General features: G+C 38.2%; 1 protein-coding gene across 1 annotated transcript in view; it reads left to right on the plus strand.

Moving 5' to 3' along the window:
• Positions 1–22343, plus strand: part of CELSR2 (cadherin EGF LAG seven-pass G-type receptor 2) — a 94949-nt gene that overhangs the window by 25015 nt on the left and 47591 nt on the right. The window contains exons 2-3 of the mRNA XM_063297705.1: positions 2944–3588; positions 18050–18272. Of these exons, the coding sequence (XP_063153775.1) occupies positions 2944–3588; positions 18050–18272 (868 nt within the window). The remainder of the gene's footprint in view (positions 1–2943; positions 3589–18049; positions 18273–22343) is intronic.

Consider the following 22343-nt stretch of genomic DNA (forward strand, 5'->3'; position numbering starts at 1 on the left):
GTCCCATCTGAATTGTTTGCCATGCCCACATTCCTTTTGCGGCTAAGCTGCCTCTTGTCTGACCATTCCCCTGGCTGTGGCTCTTCCCTGTCTCCCACATACCATTACACTCTCTTTCAGCCCTAGGAAGAAGACAATGGCAAGCCACTTCTGAAATCTTGCCAAGAAAAGTGCAGGAACTTGTCTAGGCAGTCGCCAGGAATCAACAATGACTCAAAGGCACATACACACATGGTGGGTTTTGGAACTTTATGCAGGCCCTCAGTTTGAGACATCTGGGGAATATTGGAAAAGCATTTGTACATACTTTTTGAAAATATGAGGTAAACATAGTCCTGGGATACATTAGTGGCCAGTATTTTTGTAATACTTTTTTTAAAAAGATTTTTAGGCACTCAGTCAAAAGTTACAGAAATAACCATCCCGTTGGCTGCCACTGCAAGGGATATGAGTCTCTATCTTGACATCAAATCAACATAACATGTGACATCAGGCCATTGCTTTCTCTGTTTTCTTATCTTTCATTTCTAGCACCTAATCAGGAAACATGAAGAGTGTTGCTGTCACATTGCACATCATGCCCATGCCTTGTCTATACACAGACAGAAGCATGAGGTGATAATTGAATTGGAAAAGCCCTTGAATCGGCTGTATCATTTCAGCCTTGGTAGCTGGGGCTGCAGCAGTCAAATAAACACCTGGCAGGGAGCAGGTTGGGATAGAGCAAGCATCCTGATTTTTTTTTAGAATGCAAATAACTTGCAAATGCAAATAAGGTAACAATACAAAGTAGCAACCCCCACCTGCAGAGTAAAGTGGTATAATTGGTTCTTCTTGCTTTAAGAGCCTGCCATCTTGATTTTGCTTTGTGTAAATCAAGTTTTAAATGTATTACAAGAAAGACAGTAGGAGGAGATACTAGTTGTGTCAGCTCCATGTTTTATGGAAAATCTGCTTCTGCCATAAGAATGAAAACTGACTATGCCTCAAATCTTCCTTAACGTAAAGGATGTTCAATTTGACCAATAAGCTAGTCTTCTGTCCCTTGTCTTCAGGAAGTTATGGATTTTCACCATTGTAATTTCTAAATAGACACCCTCATTTGCAGCTATTCCAACTTCAGGTGACATTATTATGAGTTACTTGGTCATTACCTGATAAAACCAATTACCTGATTTAAAAAAACCTGATCAGTTCATATGTGTTTTTGAATCAGCAATTTAACTGAAAAATTGAGTGGTTGAAATTCAATAAAATGGTGAACTGAATAGCAAGTAGAGAACAAGAATCCTGTAGATAAAAAGCTACGTGGAAAAAATCTTTACAGATAATCTAAAATTGAAAAGGGAGGGAATAAACTGAATGTTGAACATTGTAGAAAGGAGAAGCGTAAGGAAGGAATCAATTCAAACATTTTGGTCCCATATGATTTAGAGCAGTCATTCTCAATCTTGGCAACTTTAAGATGTGTGGACTTCAACTCCCAGAATTCCCCAGCCAGCATTCCAGGAACTATAACTTGTTTGAAAACGATAACTTCCTAAGTCTTCACATCTGAAAGTTGCCAAGGTTGAGAAAGACTGATTTAGAGGATTCTAACTAACAAGCAGCGCTTTGAATTGTCAGTCGCATATTTTGCCCCAAACTGAAGTTTTTGGATACTTTTCAGAAGTAGCTCCATGACCATATTGTTTCCAGTGTTACCATGTTGTTACTGCATATATTGACATGCTTCTATATGAAAGACGGAAAACAAAAGATCCATTCAGTGCAGGCCTTGGAGACAGGAGGGTTTGTTCTGGAAAAATTCAACTGCATTGGAAAAAGGCCAGGGTGCAGATCTCTGAGAAGACTTAGGAAGTTATTGTTTTCAAACAAGATATGGTTCCCAGCATGTTTTTTTTTAATCTGTTCAACTGTGTCCGATTCTTGGAGACTGCCTGGGCAAGTTACTGCAGTTTTCTTGGCAAGGTTTTTCAGAAGTGGTTTGCCATTGCCTCCTTCCTAGGTTTGAGAGAAAGTGACTGGCCCAAGGTCACCCAGCTTGCTTTGTGCCTAAGGCAGGACTAGAACTCATGGTCTCTGGTTTCTAGCCCAATATCTTAACCACTACACCACACTAGCATGTAGTGGTTCTCAAAAGTGAACTGGATGAGGCAATGGCACTTAGATGGAAAAATACCAGAAGGCATGAGAAGGATTCAAAGCTGAGACAGGCCAAACCTTGCAAAAAATTATTTAAAAGAATAGGAACTGTAGTACTTTGGACCATCACATAGAATGAAGTATTGTGCGTGTTAGGTACCCCATCTTGATTCATCTGGAACTCAAAACTAGCTAGACTTTGAGTTGGGTAGGTATGTGTGTGTGTGTGGGGGGGTTGTGCATATGAGTGAGTGAGTGAGTGAGTAAAGCTTTTCATTCACAAAGGGAACAGTAAAACTTGTAAATTAGCATTTGTTTCTACATGCCTTGAATCTCTGAATAACAAACAAATAGCACAGGAGGAATTATAAAGACCCTGCCTATGAAACTCTGTGTGACAGTTCCACATAGAATGTACTACAGTAATCCAAACTGGATATGAGTAAAGCATATTTAATAGTACCTTGTCTAGTTTTACCAAGATGGGTGAAACTGGCAATCAGTACAACTACAGCTAGATAATAATATCTGAGGGTGAGGAGGGTGATATAGTCCCAATGATAGATTAATAGGTATCCTAGAATTCAGGGATGCACCATCTACAGTGGAGAGGAAGATTAATCTGGGTTGGTTTTAGTTTCAAATGACCACCTAAACCAAGGATATGTAACATGTGGGACTCCAGAAGTTGTTGAACTCCCATCTGAAAATAATCTGAATACTACAGGGTGATCTCCACATTTTCTTCTCTCTTCAGTGCAGATTGGAACTAATTATTTCTCTCTTGCTTTTCTGAAGATGGAATCCACAGTGTTGCTGCCCAGTGCATGCTCCGGGTGACCATTATCACAGATGAGATGCTGACCAACAGTATCACTCTGCGGCTGGAGAACATGTCCCAAGAACGCTTCCTTTCACCGCTGCTGGCTCTCTTTCTTGAAGGAGTAGCGACTGTGCTGTCTGCTTCCCGTGATCACATTGTCCTTTTCAACATCCAGAATGACACGGATGTTCAGGCTGCCCAAATCCTGAATGTCAGTTTGTCGGTACTGCTGCCAGATAGAGTCCATGGGAGCCACTATATTCCTTCAGAAGACCTCCAAGAACGACTGTACCTCAATCGGACACTCTTGGCTGCTATTTCGGAGCAGAGGGTTTTGCCTTTTGATGATAATATTTGTTTGCGGGAACCCTGTGAGAACTACATGCGCTGTGTCTCGGTGTTGAAGTTTGACAGTTCAGCACCCTTCATTTCCTCTGATACTATTCTTTTCCGCCCTATCCACCCTGTCAATGGTCTGCGTTGCCGTTGCCCGCTGGGTTTTACTGGTGATTATTGTGAAACTGAGATTGATCTTTGCTACTCTAATCCATGTGGAAATAATGGGCATTGCCGAAGCCGGGAAGGAGGATATACCTGTGAATGCCAAGAGGGCTACACTGGTAAGTATTGATTTGGGAAAAGATCTGCCAAGGAAAGATCCCTCAAAAGAGAGCCACTTAGTAGTCTTTGGAAGCTGTTATCTTCATTCTTTGATTTTTTGATATGTCCCAGTGTAGACATTCTACCTGGAATCATTGTGATCTTTATCTCCAAGATGTTTTTATTGTTCAAGATGCCTTTTATAATTAATTTCTGCTTGTTATTTATTAGTAAGTGAGAGAGATTAGTAAATAAGAGAGCCTTGTGTGGCGCAGAGTGTTAGGCAGCAGTATTGCAACTGAAAACTCTCCCCACGACCTGAGTTCGATCCCAGCAGAAGCTGGATCCTCGGGTAGCCGGCTCAGGTCGACTCAGCCTTCCATCCTTCCGAGGTCACTAAAATGAGTACCCAGCTTGCTGGGGAAGGAGACGACTGGGGAAGGCAATGGCAAACTACCCCACTATAGTCTGCCAAGGAAACGTTGCGAAAGCAGCGTCCCTTCAAAGGGTCTGACATGACTCGGTGCTTGCACAGGGGACCTTTCACCTTTCACCTTTCAACCAAAGCTCCATCAAACTATCTCAAGTCTGGTGAAGTGTTATACATTTATTTTATTTATTTATTGTCTATCCCACCTTTATTATTTTTATAAATAACTCAAGGCGGGGAACATACCTAATATTCCTTCCTCGTCCTATTTTCCCCACAACAACCCTGTGAGGTAAGTTGGGCTAAGAGAGAGTGACTGGGCCAAGGTCACCCAGAAAATTAAATTTAAGAGTCCAGAAAGTTACATTTAAAAATAAATGTTAGCGCTAATGTACTTTTAGTATAGAAAATGTGTATATTGGGACAAGTTGCCTAGACAAATGTTTATTAGGGTTATGTAAAAAAAACCCCTGCATTTGGGTAATCACAGAAGTTGTGTAGAAAAACAAATGAATTAAAAGAAACACATACCAGAACTCTTAGGATAGTAGGTATTTTTCAGTGTTTTTTAAATGATTTGCTGAGAATTTAGTATGAAAAAATAGCTTATGAATTCATGTGGCATGACCTAGAGCCAATTTTCACCAATCTGCACCAGTGATTTATTTCTGCTGAAAAATTTCAGTGAGTTCATTCTTAATAATGAATACATGCCAACATAGAAATGCAAATTAGAAAAGTTTAGCAGGTTCTGTGTGTAATCCATTTTCCCAGTTCATTACACCCAGCAAGTACATGTGACAAATGTTTGTGGGTGCATGCTTTTTTAATCATAAAACAATCCAATGTAGAATTAAAATTTTCTATGTAAATTTCCTTATGTAATTAAGCCAGCTCAACATTTTCCTTAAAAACCCGTATCACTGATCTGAGCATCCTCATCTCCTTCAGTTTTTGAATTCTGAGGGAATATGTGTTTATTTATTGTTCATGTATTTTATTTATGTAAGCCTTGTTGGGCATCTCCTTCCAGAAGTGGACAGATGAATTTTAAATCCTTCCATAAAATAAATCAATTAACTGGTTGTTTTGGAATAGGAGAATGAAGCAAAGGAAGACCAAGAAAATGCTCAGTCTAGTTGAATCAGGGGGTCTTACAAGAGCAACATCATAGGATTGTGCCTGTTTCATTCCTGGTTACAGAGTAGATTTTAAGGGGAAATATAATACCTGACACCTCTTGTCCCAACACCTCTTGTTTTTTTGATTCTTGGCTGCCAATTTTCCAATTGTTCCTTTGATCAATTACAGCTTTGACACAATTTTTGCTAGTTTCTCTGGAAACATGACCCAGAATATTGTATATTGTAATGTGTAGCTTTCCCCCAGGTTTAAAAAAACAAAAACTAAACTAAACTAAAATTAGATTGTGCAAGTTGCAGGATTAGCAGCAAAGGTATAGTTTTAATGGACTAGTTGATTCATTTATCTGTGGCTATTTTCCTATTCAAACCCTTCCTCCCTGACCCTTAGTTATTCTTCTAAAATGAAAATGCCTCGTTAGTGTATTTTTTTCTCTATGGGAGCAAAGGAAGGTTATGTGTTAAATAATGGGGAACTAAAACCCAGAATTACTAAAAACTATACATGACACTAGTGTGGATATTAGTGAGCTTCAGGTAACATTCATTTCAGTAATGTAGTTTCCTAAATACCATTACAATGGATATCATTGCATCCATATCATTACAGCTAATGTTAATTGAAACACACTTGGGGGCTTCAAAATTATAATCCTATCCAGTTGCCACCATCACTATATTTAATACTGAAAATCATAGTACAAGAATTGTAATGTTAGCACCATACTGATTGATAATTCAAGTTGCTTAGAGTGACAGTCAGTGAAACAATCCATGTCTTCTGTAGTCCACATTTTGCCCTAAAATGTCTTCTGTTTAAGAGGGATTGGTTTTGTAGCAATCCGTATATATTGTGTCAGCAAGAGCATTCCTTCAAGTTGCGTGGTTTTTATAGACAGGATAGCAGACTCCCTAGAAGACGGAACTCTTGCTGAGGCATGTTCCAGGAAATGCAGGTCCCTGTAGCCAAATACCTGGTAGGAAAGCTATTCCTGCGTTTAGTGCTTATGGGGGATCCTGAAGATATGGGCTGGGGCAAGAGGAGAAATGAGAGTTGCTGGCTTTATTGGCTGCCCTGTGTAAATCTATTTCTGCGGTTGCCTTTTTAGCTGTAATATTGGCTCTCCCTGTGCAGGTAGAGGAGGAAGGGGAGGCAGACAGCTTTGGGGGAGAGGCGGAATAGGGGCTTTGTCTGCTCAAGATTGGGAGGGGCACTGTGGGAGAATATTTGTTTCCTTGGCAACCAAAGCTGGTCACTAGGGTGAGGAATCAAAAAGGGGCTGGGAATAAATCTTCTATTCAGAGAAATCTTGAAGGAGATGCTTGTGTGTATTTGTGTGTGTGTGCGCGCGAGTGCACACACATGTGTATGCATGGGGGGGGGTGATACATACAATGGAATGAGGAACAAGCTGGAGTAATAGAGAGGACCTGGATGGAGAAGGGAAACCCTTTGATTAGATAATGGGAAGGGGCAGAAAGAATGAGCATGTGAAAGAGAAGAAAATGCAGACACATTTTTAATCATGAATTTAGTGGGCTTATAGCTGTTAAAATGTCTTGGGTAACTGAGTCTTTAAGACTCTCAGCACTTTCTGTAGCCATATTTCTCGCTTCAGCATTCTGCAGAGTTTGCCTCCAGAATATACAGCTACCAGAATTGTATTACATTGCCATGACTACCCATGTGCCATCTTGCAAAATTCTTGGGAGCATCCCTTAGGTCAGGGGCTGTCAAATGTCTCTAGGTTGCAAAATCTGTGAGTCAAAAAAAATTCCCAGAGCCCCCGATCAAGAGACAAACTCTAATGATGGAAAATTGGCTGTGTTCAAGTGAATGTTTTTTTCCTTAGTTTCTGATGGAGCTGTGTTTTGTAGAACACACTAGGGTTCCACGAAACACAGTTTGAAAAACCATTCTTTAGGTGATTCATCATCTTAGAAGACGAGTCCATGTTATCTGAGTCTATGTTAGTATACTGAATATATCTCCAAGTTGGTTTGGATTTGGGCAACAGTATGTTGGCTTGCAAGATAGTCTGCCTGGGTTATTAGAGACTCTAGCTTGTATGAACACACTTGGGGTAAAACTGGGCTTTGGCTATGCATGCGGCATACTGGCCAGAATGTACAAAACTGACTGGTATTGTTCATACTATTAACAGGGAATGTTGCATGTGGTATAAGTACAGCTAAGGCTGATAACTTAATGTACACTTTCTCCGGCTTACTAAAAAGCATTATGTGAAAGCCTTGGTTGACCAAAGCGATGATCAGTGGCACAGGTCAATACAGGCCCATCTAGAAGTGATCACGGTGTGTGGAAGATTGAGATTTGGAAGGTAAAGGGCCTAAATGATCAAAAGCATGAATTTATAAATGAAGCGAAAGAAAGAAAAATAGATATGTGTCTGAATGTATCTGAAACTAAGGGAAAGGAGAAGAATGCAACAGACCTGAATGACGATTGTCTGAGTTTATGGAATGGAGTTGATTAATACCTGTAGGAAAGTGATGGTGTAGTTTTGATTGTGAATGAAATGTACAATGAAGTCTATTTGATGGGTGGTTGAAATTTTTGAAATGGGTGGTTGAAATTTTTTTGTTTGTGTATCTCCCCAAACAGTATTTGGTTTTGTGTTCTTATAATATTTTTAATTTTGTACGCCACCCTGGGTCTTTTTTGAGTTGGGGTCTTATAAAAATAATAAATTATTAATTATTATTAATTTCATTAATCCACACTTATGGCAAAGGAATTAATATACATCTAAAAGCAAAATTCAAGGGACTTCTGGTGGGGATATGGCAGACTGAGCAGCTGTGCCCACGGGCTTAGTGGGCGGACCTGACAACACAGCAGTTTTTTTGGGCTCTGGCAGGTTTTCCTGAAGCTCAGGAGTGTTCTCTGGATAAAGGAAAACACCTGGAATCACCCCATATGCCCTCCAGATGGCTGCTTGTAGCCAGAAGATCACAAACAGCATTTCGTGTTCGACTGGTAAGAGCTAGCAGGGAGGCGGGGACATCATCATTTTCCAAGCTGTGCTGTAGCCTTAAAGGGACATTAAGACTGGCCACCCATTTTCTAAATCACCAAATTTATATTTTTAAAGTATGCGTACCCTAAGAGAGGCTTTCTACAGTGAGGAGAAGCTGGCTCTCTTGGTGCTTATCATTATTTTTGGGATTATTTAAAAAAAATTTTAAAAAAAAATTTGGACTTTGTTCTCCTTCCAAATATTAAGGAGGATTGGGAGTAAACAATTGTCTTCCTGTTACTATTTTTGTACTAAATTTGAAGATAGTAGCGTTTCCTACATGTTGAATTGGCTGATTTGAACTTTCAGCTTTCTGCTTTTACTTTCCCTTGGGAACTGTCTGCTTATCTCACTCTCACTTTGTGTAAACAAAGTTGGGAACTTTTCCATATCTTCAGCTTTCCCTGGTTAAGCTCCTAGGGAGTGCTATAATCTACTGTGTGAGACATGGAAGATCTTAAAACAGATTTTTTTCTGACTTCCACCAAGATTTTCAACAGATTCTTTCTGACCACTGTTAAGCTTTTATGCAAGACATTCAGGACATTGTGGAAAATATGAGGTCTGAAATGTGTCATCTGGTTGGGGATGTAGTGGATGAAACTGAGGAATTTAACAGTGATAGAAATGATTCTTCTAAGACTGAGATCTGGATTTCTGTTGAGATGCTGGCTGAAGATTGGATAGTAAAGTTGGAGAAATTTAAGGGAGAGGGAGATCTGCAAGCAACAAATGAAATTGATTTTCTGGTGGAATGCCATGAAAAAGAAGGGGTCATTATGTATGGAAGGTTCTCTGAAGAGAAGTTGGAATTTTTGAAGGGGGCAGTTGGGCTGTTCGGTTTTCCTAAGAAAAAAACTCTGTGCACATTGTGGGGATATGTAAATGTTCTGGTTTATGTTGAAGTGGGATAAGGGTTAAAGAATGTTTATCTGGATTGCTTCTAGGCTTTGGCTGCTGTTATTTGTCTTTAAGGATTTGGATTAAGATTATTAGGGTAAAAATGCTTTGGTTTTGGGTTTATTAAGATTAAGATTATTAAAATTGTTGTACTATTAAGTATAATGGCAGACAATTTATGTGCTTTTTAGTTTGATTTTTTATTATAGTAGACAAATTATGGAATAGTACTAGGAAGGGAATAATTAAATAAGTGTTATCTTTTGGTGGGGCAGTTGTTTAGGAGGTTCATATAATTTTTTTTCTTTATTTTAATATAAGGGGAGGAAGTAACTGTACTTAATGTTTTTTATAATGTATCAAAGTAGAATGATTTATAGAAATAATGTCATTTTGGTTTAATATAGAGTAAGAGATTGATTATGGAAAATTTTTGTATATCCTTGCTTTTAAAAGTCGGAAGTCACATCTTTCTGTGACTGAAAAAAAAATTATCTTGTTTTTTCACATCTTTTTAGTTTTTCTTATTTTTTGTAGTTTTTTTGTTTTATCATAGCTTTTATCTTTATCTTGAAACTTAATAAAATTCTTATAAAAATTTTTTAAAAAGCAAAGTTCACGGAAAGTTTGTAGTGACATTAGTGAAGCATCGGTTGGGGACATGCATATATGCAATTTTTTATGCAAATGATGCTATGCTGTTGACTGAGAACCAGAATGATTTGCAGTGAATATTAGATCTTGAAATTAATGTATCAAAGATCAATATAATTGTTTTTGGCAAGGAAAATGGAGTGAACAATTACTGTACACGCTAAACATAAATGGTGAAAAATTAGAGCAAGTAGATAAATTGAATCTTGGTACCATGTTTACTAAAGATGGAAAAATTGATGGAAACAATTTAATATGGGTAAATGCTGGCAGAACGGTACTGGGTCATATGTGATCTGTTGTGAGGAATGAATTTTTGTCAAAGGGGTGAAAAGGGCTGTGTGTAAGAGAGTGCTTCTGCCCAATTTGTTATATGTAAATGAGATTTTGGTGTGTCAGGGAAAACACAAAACAGTGCTGAATACAGTGGGAATGATACTTTAGAAGTTTGTCTTGTAAACAAGAAGAGGTAGGGTCAAGAACTGTGGACTGAATACAAAAAGAATGGCCTTTATGGAAAAGTACATTTAGGTGTTTTGCTTGCAGTCACAGAATGAAAGAAAATTGAATAGCAAAACAAATATATGAATGAACAGTGAATGGGTTGAAAAGAAGGGAATGATTGAGAATGGAGTTAGATGGATGAAATCCTGAAAAAAGAGAGATAAGCAGTTTAAAGAACAAAAGGCAATGTACGATGCAGCAAATGAACTTGGTGTGAAGAAGGATAGTTTGCAGAAAGGCATGGAGAGGTATAATGAGTAGTGCTGGTATAAACTAGTTTTAGCAAGGTCTCTTTTTCTTAACTCATGCCTTTAATTTCTTTGGTTTATTATTTCTTAGTATAATAATTTTTAGTATTTTTATTTAGTATGAGTTTGTATCTAACACCTCTTTCCCCTGATAACAGCCCTGTGAGGTAGATTGGGCTGAGGGAGTGACTGGCCTAAAGTCACACATTATGCTTCCATGGCTGAGGGTGGACTAGAATCTGGGTCTCCTAGCTCCTAGTCCAGCGCCTTAATCACTGTGCCACACTAGTTCTCTTATTGTTCCTTTGCTATGTTCTGCATAATACTGCTTACTCTGAAAGAGAAGAGGGTAATAGGAATGCATGTTCCATGGTAAATTCCAGCTTTGACTTGGAGCAGGACTTTTTTTTTAATTGGACAGATTTTTTTCTTGTCTTTCCTTCAAGAGTTCAAGGTAGCATATATGTCACCCCCTTCTCCATTTTCCCTCCACAACTGTCCCATGATACAGTTTGTGCTAAAAAATAATGACTGTCTCAAAGTTACTCAATGAGCTTCGGTGGCTGTGTCTGAACTTGAACCTGGCTCTCTCGATCTTAGTCTAATCCTTTAACTACTATATTAAATTACTCACTGGAATCTTGCTCTAGACTGGATCCCTCTGCAACTTCTTCTGTCTCTGTCTCTGTCTGCTCCTCTATTTTCTTTTTTGTAATATAGTACTTCACATATATCAAATTATTTGCATTATATATGAGACATGCAAAAATGCATTTCATGTATCATCTGCTTTGGCACTTATTACAGAGTGAAAGCATGCTTTTGGCATAAGCCCTCTAGTTAACATTATGTTATTAAAGCAAGCAACTGCTTCTCACTTAGGAGTATAATCATGACATGTATATAGATAATGGTGTATCATTTGACCCTATGTCCAGTCCCTCTGAAATGCTTTGGTCTCCTGAATGCAACTGAAGAAAATAACTCAGAAATTTCTCAGTCAGGCAAATTACATAGGAATGATTTTAGTTGGTGCTTCAGAAACTAATCCTAAATCAAAGTTGGGCCACATGCAAAGCTGGAACTTTCAACATTAATTTGTGGTGCCTTTGGCCATGCATTACTAAGGAATATTTCCAGCTTGGGTGTGAAAAGTGGGATCAACACTGCAGGAATAATTCTATATATATTTGATAAAATACATTTCATATATATTCTGGTCAAGAGATTAATGTGAAGGTTATATTGAGGAGAAAGATCAAGAAGGTAGGCCAGATTTAGCCACAAATTTAGTAAGCCATCTTATAACAACTGTTCAATCCCTCCCTTCCCTATCCTATTTCTGCATATGTTAGAGGCAGAATATGGCCAGAGGGGTCATTATACTTTGTAATATGACCTCAGCATAAATTCCTGTTATTATGTATATTTATAGCAGCTCCATTTTTTCCCTAGGGAGAAATTTGAACCTATCCTTCTACACTAGCTGTTTCCTTTCACCCTGAGTGACTTCAGGATAACATAGAAATAGGTTTCTATTAAATTACCTCACGAGCCAGTCAGGGATGTATAGTCCAGCAGCAAAGTGGTGTGTCTGCAACCTATCAGACTATCGCTTCCCATATCCAGAAATCTTTAGAACAGCTTCTTGAAAGTCCTTTTAAGGCTTCTTTCCAGTTCAGATTGTACTTCAAGGAGGTTTCATAATTTTGTCTGGAGGCCCAAGGACATACAATATCTGTATGAATATGTTCTACTAATTTCCACAGGGCGAAGTGATGATAAGCATCTTCCAGATCATAACAAAAGGTATTCAAACTTCAGTGTCTCTGATTATTAGGACCATGCAGTTGTTCCAGAATGATTCAGAAGAGGTGTTTCAGAATGTGCAGGAGTGTGAACAAGCTGTCTGTGAATGATTAAAGCACACACATCTGTTTCTAAGATCATATGGCTGCTGTGGAAGACTCCCTGCAATGGCTTTAATAAATCAGTTGTTCTACATTAGCACTGTCATGCATTCCAAAACATTTCTGCCTAATCAAATCTGAAGCATTACACAGCCCTACTGGTCTTACTACGCTTTAGTGAGGTTATGAGGTCAATTTTTAAAAGAAGAATATACCTTTATACATTCAGATAGAACATTTGGTTTTTATTTCATCCACTTTGAAGGGTACAGCTTCTTCAAAAAGGAGTAGAATTTGTCCCTTAACTTTCAGAGCTTTGATATGTAATAAATCTGGGTCCTTTTCTGTCTGCCACCAAATCATGCTGTTCATAATGATTAGCACTGCAATCAACCCGTTTTAGATGTTATAGTGCATAGTCCACATTGATTTTTTTTTCTTAGTAGCCTTAATATTTGAGTAGCTGGAGATCTACATCTATGTGAATAATTTCTTGATGTAAGGTAGGTAGCATGTTTTGCCACAATTGTGGAGTTGGAGTTCTTTAAAAAGAGAAACAAGAGAAAGGAAGATCAGATACAAAGGAGGAAGGAAGCTCATTTACCTGCAATTTGTTCCAGTGAAGAAAACTGCAACTCCCAAAATTATATTTTCTTTATAATTATTCAAAGAAATTGACACACTTACTAAAAATAAAAATTGATCCCAGATTGTTGGGATAGAACTCATAATGTTGTTCAGATGATTAGGACTAAGACTCCTCTAATATATTATATTGCTATTCTGGCTGGGGCTTACAGAAAATCATTGACTTGCTTTTCCTCCTGAAGTCTGAACGTTTGAACAACTATAATCTTAGCTTTTGGGGTATTGGATGCATGCATTTGGTTTACCTTGCAATCACTTCTAATGGGCAAAGAATCTTGAAATGTCGTCATGAGGATTTCCTTGGATTGCATGTTTACACAATTCTTTTGGGAACCCCTCTTGAAATGGCACTAAGACTTCAGACCTTTGTATTCTTGCTTGCAAATACTCCCAAGTATAAATGTGTAGGTTCAGTCTAAAACATATAATTCTGCAGGATCCTGTGCAAATATGGCTCTGAGATCAAAGTAGCCAAATTTATATTGCTAAAGATAAGCATTAAGGCACCAATGTTTTGGTTCAAATTATCCTACATCAGACACGTTATGTGAAGACCTAGGTCCCTGGAAAAGGCTGTAAGGTAGGAAAGTGGAAGGAAAGAGGAGAGAAAGATGACCAGCTGCAAGGTGGATAGACCCAGTTATGTTAGCAGACCTGAAAGACCAGGTTAGGGACAGATCCTGATATGCTTAAGATGTGCCAAGAGATGTAGCTCCAGCTATTGACTATACTGGCTGGGAATAATGATAGTTCAAAGTCTGGATTCTGGAGTGTTCAAATAGAGGAATGTCTCTGTAAAGTAGGGTATATGGCTAAACGAGTATGATTCCAACCTATCTTAATGAAACTGTTGTCATCTGAAACCAGTAATTAAAAAGAGAATGAGAGAGGAGGGAGACTGATGTTGGAATTTCGGGTTAGGATTCAGAAGAAATCTTTGAAGGTATTGTGTGTTAATAAACAAGTAAATCTGAACACAAGACTGAAAGGAAGGGTGTAGAGAAACAAAAAGCTGATGGGGAGAATAACATGTTTGGGTTTCAACTATTTACAAATATCTGAAAGTAAATAAGAAGGATAATCTAGATTTTCTGTGGATATGGCAAATAATTAGTAGAAATTATGGGAAATTAGATTTACGGAAATACATTAGGAAATTATGGGGATAGTACAATTTTGTAATTTTTCACGTTTTCACATTCTTATACAAAGCTGAAATATTGAACTAGCCCCATAACTTCCTAATGTATCATCTTACAGTATGGTATATGGAGTGGTGGTAGCCTAGTCCTTATGGCTATAAAAATAACTTTGGAAATGCCTAAGCAATGCTCACTGATGAACTTTCAAAAACTGGGGCTACAGGTAGAAGTGGGATTTCCTACCTTATAAGTTAAGAACTTAAGTGACATCTTTAACTGTTTGTAACTTTAATCTTCAATATAAAATCAGAATAAAGTTTTTGTATTAAAATATGCTTTATTTATATAAGCTTCTTGAATCTCAATTTTGGTTACTTTTAATTTACAGCAAATGTGTGCAAAAAATATTGCAGTTTTTAAATCAGGACTTAGGTCTTCTTTGTTTTAAATACAAGAGCATACAATATACAAACTTTTGAGAAGATTTGAAATTATGAGCTTGGCTTGTTTGTTACCATCAAAAGCTACTCCCTGGTAAATTCAGCTTTTCTACATTGTCAGATCCTGCTTTTTCAACTGCAGTCTTCTCCAAAAGCCTCTCAGTTGCCCTGGAAATTGAGAAATGAACAACAGAGACAGTTAAAATAATAGAAATATTCACATAAATCTGCCTGAAATCATTCCTTCAGATTGTTAGGAAATACCGGACACAGTTTTGCTTGTTTATAACACATGCTTTGGAAATGAACATCATTTTGTTTAAGACATCCCATTCTTAAGCAGTTTCCATTATTAACAAAAGCATGCATATTGATGGAATATATCAACGATATTTGCTACATTAAACTTTTTGATTAGTCAATTTTTTCACTAAAGCAAATTGAAGAGCAAACTCTGGAGAATCAAGCTTGTTGGGGCTGTGCTTTCCTATCAAGGTTTAATTCAGCTTGCACAAACACACAAGTGCTTTATGCAATATGACCAGAGACTTTCTGAGATTTCTCTAGTGTTCTAGTGATAAAATGATAACTTTGAGTCTTTATGCCAAGTATTTTCTGCTTTAATTGGTGGGAAATCCCAGCCACTACTTGCTTACCACTGGTATCTGAGAATAAAGTGGAAACTGACATTGTGCTGCTAATTTTCAGAGTTTTGTTATAGAGCTTAAGATCTTCGACATCATTTTAAAAAGCCCCAGTACTTAATATCATGGGAGCATATGAGCTTTCATATATTTTTAGTCTTTCTGCTTATGCAGACGAACCAGAAAGAACAGTCAGGCACTTTAAAGTTCATTGTTAAATTAAGTACTGTAGTCTCACAAATACAAAAGATCAGAAATGTAACAATATCAAAACAGGCAATAGATGAGAACAGCTAAAAGTAGCATAAAACTAGGGATTAAGAGTCTTGGGAAAATAAAATATTTCCCCTTGGCTTTGAAAAGTGATGAGAATATTCCAAAATTAAAATGCCCTGTCTCTTTTTGCCACTATTTCAGCTCAAATGATAGGAACAAGAGGTAGAATTATAAAGAAATTATCTGTATGCTGGTGAGCTTACCTTGTACGTAAATTATGTAGAAATAGGGATGACAGTAAGTTACTTGAGTTTCCTGACAACACCATATTATTTAGGAAAGTTAAATTGTGATTGTGAAGAGTTCAAAAAAGAACCTTCTAAAAGGTAGAAACTAACATTAAAATGGCAAATGAATTTTGGCAGGAACAAGTACAAAGTTATCATATTGAAGCAAAATACTTAGCCATATATTATTTGATTGGTTGGAACTAAAGGAACTAACACAGGGATTTCTTGATGTTGTGCCTATATCATAAATAGTCCTAATCATCACGTTTCATAAAAGCTGTGGGTACATAAAAAGGCAGTCAAAACAATCGAGGATGTGGAACTACCATCTTATGAGGAAAGGTTGTAATGCTTGTGGTTTATTAGCACTAAAAATAATGCAAGTTTTAATGAGGAAATGATAGAAGAGTATACATTTGAAATGGTGTAGAGAAAGTGGATTAGGAGGCTCATTTTACTGGAATCTGGGGATCTTTGATGCTTGGAGATTGAGGAGTAAAAGAGGATAGGAAGTGGACAAGGTCCTCTGGACTGTGAGCTCAGCCAGTGGCTTGTTAGATCTAAGTTGTTCCTGGTTAGTCAGGGCCACTCAGGAGGTGACCTGTATTGGGTCCATATGGTGACAACTGCTTCTTAGAGGGAGAAGGTTGTACCTGCACCCTTGAAGGAAGCTGTGGGGTGCCCTCAAGAGGCCATTTCTGGATGCAACATTCTAGACAATTTCTGTCCAACCTCCAACCATCCCTTTTTTGGAAAGGTTGTGGAGAAGGTGTTGGGCTTCAGCTCCAGAGGATCCTGGAGGATATGGATTATCTGAACCTGTCTCAGTTGGGTTTCAAGCCAGGTCACAGTATGGAGACAGCATTGGATGTGCTTGTTGATGACCTGTGGTGGAGCCAGGATTAGGATAATGCATCTTTCCTTGTCCTCCTTGGTATCTTAGCAACTTTCAGTACCATTGATCATGATATCCTTCTGTACTGGCTGCAAGGTTTTGGGGAGGGGCACCGTTTTGCAATGGTTCTCCTTTCTTTGTGGCCAGTTCCAGTTGGCATTAACGGGGGGAGAGATCAAGCCCATGGCCAGTTCCAGTTGATGTTAACAGGGGGGAGAGATCAAGCCCATGGCAGCAAGGCTCAACACTCTTACCCTTCTGTTTAACATCTACATGAAACCACTGGGTGAGGTCATCCAGCAGTTTGGAGTCAGGTATTATCATAACACTGATGACACCCAATAATACATCTCAGGCCCAGGTTGACTAAGTGATGCTGTTGAACTTGTGTCCCAGTGTCTAGAGGCTCTGCAGTCTGTGTAAGGAGGAACGGATGCAGGGTCAATCCTGACAAGATTGCGTGGTTGCAAATATTTGGGTCACCTGGCTCTGAGGATTTTCCATCTTTAATCTTGGATGGGATTGCATGTCATCACTCAAGACTGGTGTGCAACTTGGTTATACTTGAACTCACAGCTTCTGCTCAAAGAGCACGTAGTAACTGTGGCCAAGAGGGTCTTTGCACAGGTGCACCCAATGCGCCACTTGCACCTTTCCCTGAACCCAGAAGCCCTTCAGACAGTCACTCATGCCCTACTCACCTCACAAATAGATTAGTGTAATGTGCTGTACATGCCCTTGAAGACCACTCCGAAGTCCAGAATGCAACAGCCTGGACAGTGTTGGGCATGCTTCATTATGCCTGTGTGACCCCACTGCTCCATGAGCTGCACTGGTTACCAGTTGGCTTCTGGGTGCAAATCAAGGTGCTGGTTACAATCTATAAAGCTCTTTATGGCATAGGGCCTGGTTTTTTGAGGGACCACCTATCTCTGGTTGTTTCTGCTTATACAGTGCGATCAGGGAGAGTGGGCATGCTCCATGTCCTATTGATTAAGCAGTGTCAGCTATTAAAGACTTGGGCTATTCTTCCAGGCTGTGGGGCAGAGTGAAGGTTGAGCCCCTGCTGTTTGTGTGTGGTTATATTGTATGTTGTTCTGAGAGCTGTTCATGATTCCCTTTTGTGTTTTGTATTTTGTATTTTTAATTGTAAGGTACTCAGAGTCAGGAGTTATGTGGCCTATAAATTGTATAAATAATACTACTAGTAATTATTATTATAATACTGAATTCAAATGCTGTATTCCAAATATATTTGTGGGAAGAAATTCCATTGGGTTTGGAGTGGTTAAACGATTAACTAATTTTGAGAATTATGGAGAAGGCAGCTGGAGAATATGTATGTTTGTTGATAGATACTCTCTGCTTCTGCTACAGGAGAGAACTGTGAAGTGAATTCCCGCTTGGGCCGCTGTACCCCAGGTGTCTGCAAGAATGGCGGCACCTGTGTCAACCTGCTAGTGGGTGGTTTCAAGTGTGACTGCCTTTCTGGAGACTATGAGAAGCCGTACTGTCAGATGAGTACCCGGAGTTTCCCAGCCCACTCCTTCCTTACTTTTAAGGGGCTGCGCCAACGCTTCCATTTCACCATTGCTCTCACGTAAGTACTTGGCTTAGGAAAAAGAGAAGTTCAGTATAGACTGACATTTGTATTTTCATTCACATTATTTTGTCCTTCCTTAGAATTTTCCTGGCATTCTGGTTATGAGCCAGCAGGATAACCCTCATATAACTATCCCTCTTCTTTTAAAAAATCTGTTTTGTTTTCAATGTTTTCAAAAAATGGGTAAAATATGAAGCCATGGAAAAAAGTTTTAAACAGTAAATATAATTGGTGGAGTATAAATGTTTAACCAATTCTCCAAATATGACTATTAAAGTACTAAAAATTTGCAAATGGATAAAGTTTTGCAAAATTTTCTTTTTTAAAAAATCAAATTAGATGCACTATATTTCCTTGGAAATTTTGTACTTTCCTTGAAAATAAGTTATTTAGGTTAAAAAAAGGCCTAATTCTTCAAAACATACTAAGGTTTTACCTTTGTGGCTTTCCCATTAATAATCTAATTTTTCCCCATTCTACTCTGGTTAATTTCCTTGTTTTCAGGTTTGGAAAAGATTCTTTCAGGCAAACACAAAAGTCGTTATCTCCTTCAAACAATGGCCTATTAAAACAGTTGATATTCTGTCGCTATAGATATGGGTGTTTTCATATCTAATAAATCCTATGTAATGATACGTTAGGGCAATTTTACTTGTGTTTACATAAGGCTTCTATATATATTGAAGATAACATAATGTAAATTAAATGTAACTTAAAAATAAATTTTGATTCCTAACTTTGTGAAGAATGAAATGTCCTACAACCTAAATGTCCCACTGTGTCCAGATGGACCATCTCCTATTAAATGTATTTAAAATTGCAGTCTTAAAAGCTTTTGATACAAAATTCTGCTTCGTCTTCTGTGCGTTTCTTTCCTGCTGAGATTTGAAAGAGTTATGTAGGACAATTTAAAGACTTGAATATGGACATATGTGCCAGGGGAATCACCTTGATCCACAGGAGGAGAATTATATAAGTAAACGCTGATGGTGTTGCACAGCCAGCATTATTATACTTGTATCAGCCCAGCTCTGGTTAAGTGAGAGCTATATTCGTTCCCCCCCCCCCCACAACTCCTGTCTGCACTAGATTTGGGGGGGTGTATGGATGCTGAGGGCTACCACAGGAATCTGGAGCATATAGACCACTTAGTTTCATGGACCTGTTTTGTTTAACTTTCAGGCACATTGTGCTACCTATTGAATAGTCAAGTATCTTCCACTTTCTAACTGTTTTAGCAATGCTAGAAAGGAACTTCTACTAGAGGAAAGCCTAGCAAAACTTTTGGGATTTGCGTATCTCATTTCTCATTCTGTCCTTTAAATGTAAATGGGCAGATTTGTTGTAAGGATATTATTTGCTTCAGCTCCTCTGATGAGATTATGGGCCCTCCCCATTTCCTGGCCTTACCCACCCATAATCATTCCAGTTCCATCCCTATTGTTAGCCTAGCACAAAGAAGCCAGCCAGCCAAGGCCTTTTTGTCCCTGGCGAAGGGTCAGTGAACTCCAGTTCTGCTCTGTATACTTGTCACACACTTTTCCCTCTGGGACTGTGTATGTGTGGGGGTGGGGGTGGGGGGGAACTGCCAAGTGCTGACAGTCTAAAATGAATCTACCCAGGAGAGCCATACTGTGTGTGGTCACAAGGGAAGGGAAGACCTGCTTTGCTCAGATGGGAACCATATTTTTCAGCCCTGACAGGCTCACCATTCACTGTTTCTGTGGGTTATCATTTCCCACCTGCTGCAGAATTGGTTGCTCCAGTAACTCAGCCACTTGGTAATCTGGGAGCGCACTTTGGTTTGGGAAAGAAAGGATCTCTTGCATGTGGCTCTTAACTGATTTCAGACACCACTGCAAAATATAGCATGCTAAGGGACAAAAACAAGAGTGGCTGATGCCTGATTTGAGAAGCATTCTGTTCTTGAATATAATAGTTCACCTAGGTAATTATAATTTTTTTAATGGTTTTACTATTGGATAATCAGTTATGAAGCACGCTTTTTTTCCCCCTTTCACCAACCTTATATGTTTCACAAGTGTCTCTCTATTCCTGATACATTAGACTAGAACAAAATACCCTGTAGCAACCTTAATAAAATAAAATAAAATATGCTGAGCTGGTGTAATTTCACATGTTCCACTCAGATACTTCAGAGCACAACCATGTCTGCAGGTATAAGAGAGAACTTGCTTCTGCTGCTTAGATTCTAAGCATATATGTCGGGGAATAAGTACATTGTTGTTAAAGAGCAGACAAATATTTATTTGAAGTAGAAATAATAAAAGAAAAACCTGCAGCCATGCAGAAGTTGGTACCAGTTGGCTGCCTCTGATTATAAAATGTTTTCAGAACTAGGAAGAAAAGTTGCTTTAGCTGACCAGCAGCAGCTCTGGATTCCCTATGCCAGCCAAGGTACTAATCGACCACCTGCAACTTTCTGAGTGGCAATTTGGGGGCGGGGGTTGATTTCGGTTCTAAATTTCATTAGTAGGTGCACCATTCCTACTTCACAAGGCCAATGTGTGTAGGGAAAATAAAAAATTCAGAACAAGTAGTAAAGAGGTAATATCTTATATGAGCATGTGGAAACTATAGCTGTCGTTTCATACAGAGAACATTGTGTATCTTTTTGGATATATGAATACAGATCATGAAATTGTAAAGGAGGTAGAATTCAAGGGTGATAGAACTTAATGAAGACATTTAATTTGTATGATCTTGTGTTTTCTGGCTTTTCTGAGCTGTTTCTTATTTTAAAAATTCATTATTATTTACCAACTACATTTTTAAAATCATTGGGAGCCTTTAAAGTGTCTTTCCTATGCCCAGAAATAGTATATTTCTACAAGTGTGAAACTGTACCACTGAAAGCTAAAATACAATACATATTAACTGACCTGTATGAATGCTGTTCCAGTCTTTTCTAGATAAATCAGCCTATATACAGTTGCCGATACAGTTGTCTTCTGTATGACTCCGGACTATGAATTAGAATAGTAGCACATCAGGAAAAGACTAGATTCCACCATAACAAGCTAACAGAATGCTTTGTATTTTTGTTTTAAGTAGTTATATTGGGAAGTATTCATATGTTATTTTCCCATTTGCAATCTGAAATGGTACATTCTAGGAATGAGTAGCAGTCAGCAATATGTTCTGATGGAAGTCTGCATGAAATAATCAACTGAATCTATAAATTATCCATCTCTCATGGGTTTAGTTCAGTTCAACTATAGCTGATAGGTGGCCATATTGAGATCCCTGAAATGTAAGAGAAGGTAAGAAGGTGATACACTTCTCCTGTTATATTTGTCAGAAGAGAGAAGATGGAATAATTTTACACCTGTGAATGAGTCTAAGCTTATTTGTTGGGATCGTTTAATTCCTTTTTCTATTGGATTTCATTTTTGATCTGGTGCCAGGAAGCTGTAAACTATGATACTAGTAAATAGATTTTGTTTGTTCTACCAGAAGATTGTAGAAAGCAGAAAGGAAAAGGTACTCAGTGCTCTGACTATAGGCAATTAATATGTCAGTGTGCAGTTAATTAAAAAAAAAAGATTACGCTAACTATAGTGCTTTTCTGAAGATTTATTTCTACTTCTTTATAATCTAAATCATAGTAAGCAACCTTTGAGTGCCTGATGGTCAGCTGCAACTGCAGCAGCCCCGCAGTTATGTTAAGGCAGGCATGACCATGAAGTCAGTAGGAAGAATCTTTTGCAAAAAAAATGTTTAAAAATCTCCCACCACCACTTCCCCAGAATTTAAACAATAATAGAAGCAAGAAAATAAATGAAGAACCAGTTAAAGGTATGAATGGCATGCTTTCTCATTGCCTTTCAGTAACACAATAAATAAGGTATGCCAGGGCACCTAAAAATGCCATTTTAACAATCTTAAAGTTGAAATGGATTGGTAAGGGCTGATGTCATAATTACATGATAGTTAATGACTTATCTGAATCTTTAATCTGAATGTACATTTTGAAATTTTCTTTGATGATGTTCTCAAAAAACTGACCACTTCATTAACGGACAGGATGTTTCACCATAGATCACC

This window comes from Candoia aspera, chromosome 3, assembly GCF_035149785.1.
Source record: "Candoia aspera isolate rCanAsp1 chromosome 3, rCanAsp1.hap2, whole genome shotgun sequence".
Classification (NCBI taxonomy): Eukaryota; Metazoa; Chordata; class Lepidosauria; order Squamata; family Boidae; genus Candoia; species Candoia aspera.